The sequence below is a fragment of the Fulmarus glacialis genome, unplaced genomic scaffold (assembly GCF_000690835.1).
Source record: "Fulmarus glacialis isolate BGI_N327 unplaced genomic scaffold, ASM69083v1 scaffold35914, whole genome shotgun sequence".
NCBI classification, from domain to species: domain Eukaryota; kingdom Metazoa; phylum Chordata; class Aves; order Procellariiformes; family Procellariidae; genus Fulmarus; species Fulmarus glacialis.
In genome coordinates, this window is record NW_009210529.1 from 1 (window position 1) to 3,070 (window position 3,070).

At 44.5% G+C, this 3,070-nt stretch overlaps 1 protein-coding gene across 1 annotated transcript; it reads left to right on the forward strand.

The window, feature by feature from the left end:
* The first annotated feature begins 8 nt into the window (after positions 1-8).
* Positions 9-1,198, forward strand: LOC104076365 (protein mab-21-like 1). The gene has a single exon (XM_009577202.1). The coding sequence runs from the start codon at positions 87-89 to the stop codon at positions 990-992; it is 906 nt and encodes a 301-aa protein (XP_009575497.1). The 5' UTR covers positions 9-86; the 3' UTR covers positions 993-1,198.
* The last annotated feature ends 1,872 nt before the right edge of the window (positions 1,199-3,070 follow it).

Here is a 3,070-nt window from a genome sequence, read left to right on the forward strand (position 1 = left end):
CCATCCGGGAGGTGTGCAAGGTCGTGTCGGACGTGCTGAAGGAGGTGGAGGTGCAGGAGCCTCGCTTCATCAGTTCCTTGAACGAGATGGACAACCGCTACGAGGGGTTGGAAGTCATCTCCCCCACGGAGTTTGAAGTCGTGCTGTATCTGAACCAAATGGGGGTTTTCAACTTCGTGGACGACGGCTCCTTGCCGGGCTGCGCTGTGTTAAAGTTAAGCGACGGGCGCAAGAGGAGTATGTCCCTCTGGGTGGAGTTCATCACGGCGTCTGGCTACCTCTCCGCTCGCAAAATCCGGTCCAGATTTCAGACTCTGGTGGCTCAAGCCGTGGATAAGTGCAGTTACAGAGACGTGGTAAAGATGGTGGCGGACACCAGCGAAGTGAAGCTGAGAATCAGGGATAGGTACGTCGTGCAGATCACCCCGGCGTTCAAATGCACGGGGATCTGGCCGCGGAGTGCTGCCCACTGGCCGCTTCCCCACATCCCCTGGCCGGGACCCAACAGGGTGGCGGAGGTCAAGGCGGAAGGCTTCAACCTCTTATCCAAGGAGTGCCACTCTCTGGCCGGCAAGCAGAGCTCGGCCGAGAGCGATGCCTGGGTGCTGCAGTTCGCGGAAGCCGAGAACAGACTGCAGATGGGCGGCTGCAGGAAGAAATGCCTCTCTATCCTCAAAACCTTACGGGACCGTCACCTGGAGCTGCCGGGCCAGCCCCTGAATAATTATCACATGAAGACTCTGGTTTCATACGAATGCGAAAAGCATCCCCGCGAATCGGACTGGGACGAGTCGTGCCTGGGGGACCGGCTCAACGGGATTTTACTGCAGCTCATCTCCTGCCTCCAGTGCAGGAGGTGCCCGCACTACTTCTTGCCCAACTTAGACCTCTTTCAGGGCAAACCTCACTCGGCCCTGGAAAACGCGGCCAAACAAACGTGGCGACTGGCTAGGGAAATACTTACCAACCCGAAAAGTTTGGAGAAACTTTAGAGGGTAACTATAAAACCGGCCCGACCGATAAATCTGCTTATTTCTCGATGAAGTTTAAGCTGCCTGTTCGAAAAGTCAAATATTTCCACTTGACAATGAAAATAATATTCTCTTTTAAAAAGGAATATTGCTTAGTCTCTTCACAAAGAAAAGCAAATTAAGAACAGCAAGTACCGTTCCTCTTATCTTCGTCACAGTTTTGCAGTTCCCCGTGAAAAAAAAAAAAAAAAAAAAAAAAGTATGTTACACGGAAAGCAAAATTGGCCGTAATTTAACATGATTGTGACCATTCTGCCTAGACACGGTACCAACGGATTATAACAAACCCCCGGTATTTTTATGTAAACCGTCTGTGAGTAAAAGCTATTTGGATATGCCACCTGAACAAACCCTAATGTACCTTTTAATTTGTATCAAATATTGTGATCTCACATTGTCTTTGAAATTGTGGATGTTGGTGTTTTGTGATTTGGTGAACAGAAGTTAAATTGCCATTTTGGATACTTCAAGGACATTTTCTGCTAAAGAGAAGATACCATTTAAAAAGGTAGATTTTATCATGGTACTTTTGTTAATTGTCTTTTGAAGTGTCTGAACTTAACAAGTTTACATTTTTCGTTTCATATATATTGCTTGTTCTATTTCTAACATTCCATAAATATACTTGAAATGTTATTTAAATATATTCAAAAGAAATTTGGATTCTGCTTATATAATAACGCTTGAATATTGGAATTATATATTTGAAAATGCACTTGAAATACACTGGATAATTACCTTTTGTGATTTAGATTTTAATTTCTGTTGCTGATTTATTTAATTACAAGCTAATAAATGAAGTAAAATGCATATGGGTAAGCGTTTCAATACCGGATCAAGTTTTCTACTCGAAAAACCAGAGGCAGCTATGTTTTGTGAATTTTGCCTTTCTGTTGATAGTTGCTTAAATCAGAAAACTTAAGGGCAGCCGCCTGTTTTTGCATTTTGAATAGTCTTGTAGAACAGGGAAATATTGGTGGTAGAAACACATTATAATTTAGCTCCAGATGACCAACAGCAACTGTCAGACACCGATGTAGTTACTAATGCAGTAACACTTTTTCAGCCGTCAGAAAAGACATCTATTTTCGAATTACTATACGGCGCTGATGTGTTTCTGCTTGGTTTTGAACAAAGCTGAGGAAACACAACATATCCCTGAAGCAGTCAGTGTACTGAGAAGGAGTGAACCTGATAAAACTAGCATTTTGGCGCAAGCAGTAATAAAAAAGAAAATAAAATTTATAGGTGAAAGGTTCAAGCCGGCACCAATAAAGTGAACAACAATATTACTTCTGACCTACAAGTGCGTTATGAATGTGATAAGATCGCCAGTTGCACTCCCAGAAATCAAGCCCCTGCGCTCCCAGGGCATTCAGAGGGAATAACATATGCGTGCGATCCAAAATCGCCTATCCGTACTGCAACGCCTGGTCCTTCTCAGTATGCATTTCTTTAAAGCGGCTTTAAAAGCAAAACGCAAAATAACAACGCGGATTTTGTTTAGTACACTAACAGTCAACAAGTGCTGAAAGAGGCCGATCGCCTGTGTAACACCCACTAGCAACTATTTCCAGTGGGTGCACTTTAACGAAACCGTTATACCCAGCGATCGTGACAGAATCTCTTTTTTGTCCAGCACTGCGAAAAAAGTTCCGAGTTTGAGAAATTATTCGTCAAAGAGAAATCACCTTATTACAAACATATTCAGACGAGGTCGCTAGCATTTTTCTTGGAAATTATTTATGATATTTCTGCAGAAAAAAACCCCGCAAGGTCTCTGTAAAAGTACCTCCCCTATTTTCTCTCTTCTAACATTTTCCAGCGCAATAACAAAGAAATAAAGCAACAGCGATAAGAATAAAAAGAGATGCAGGCGAGAGGAGCTCCCTGTAACACACGTCCCTTCCGTATGCTCCCTCCTCCCCCCGGTGGCAGCCCCCCGTTCTGTTCCCGCGGGGAGGAAGCCACGCAAAGGTTTCTGCTCAAGTCACGCACCCCTGCTCTGTTGCGGCTGGGCTGGAGGTTTTCGCGGGGGG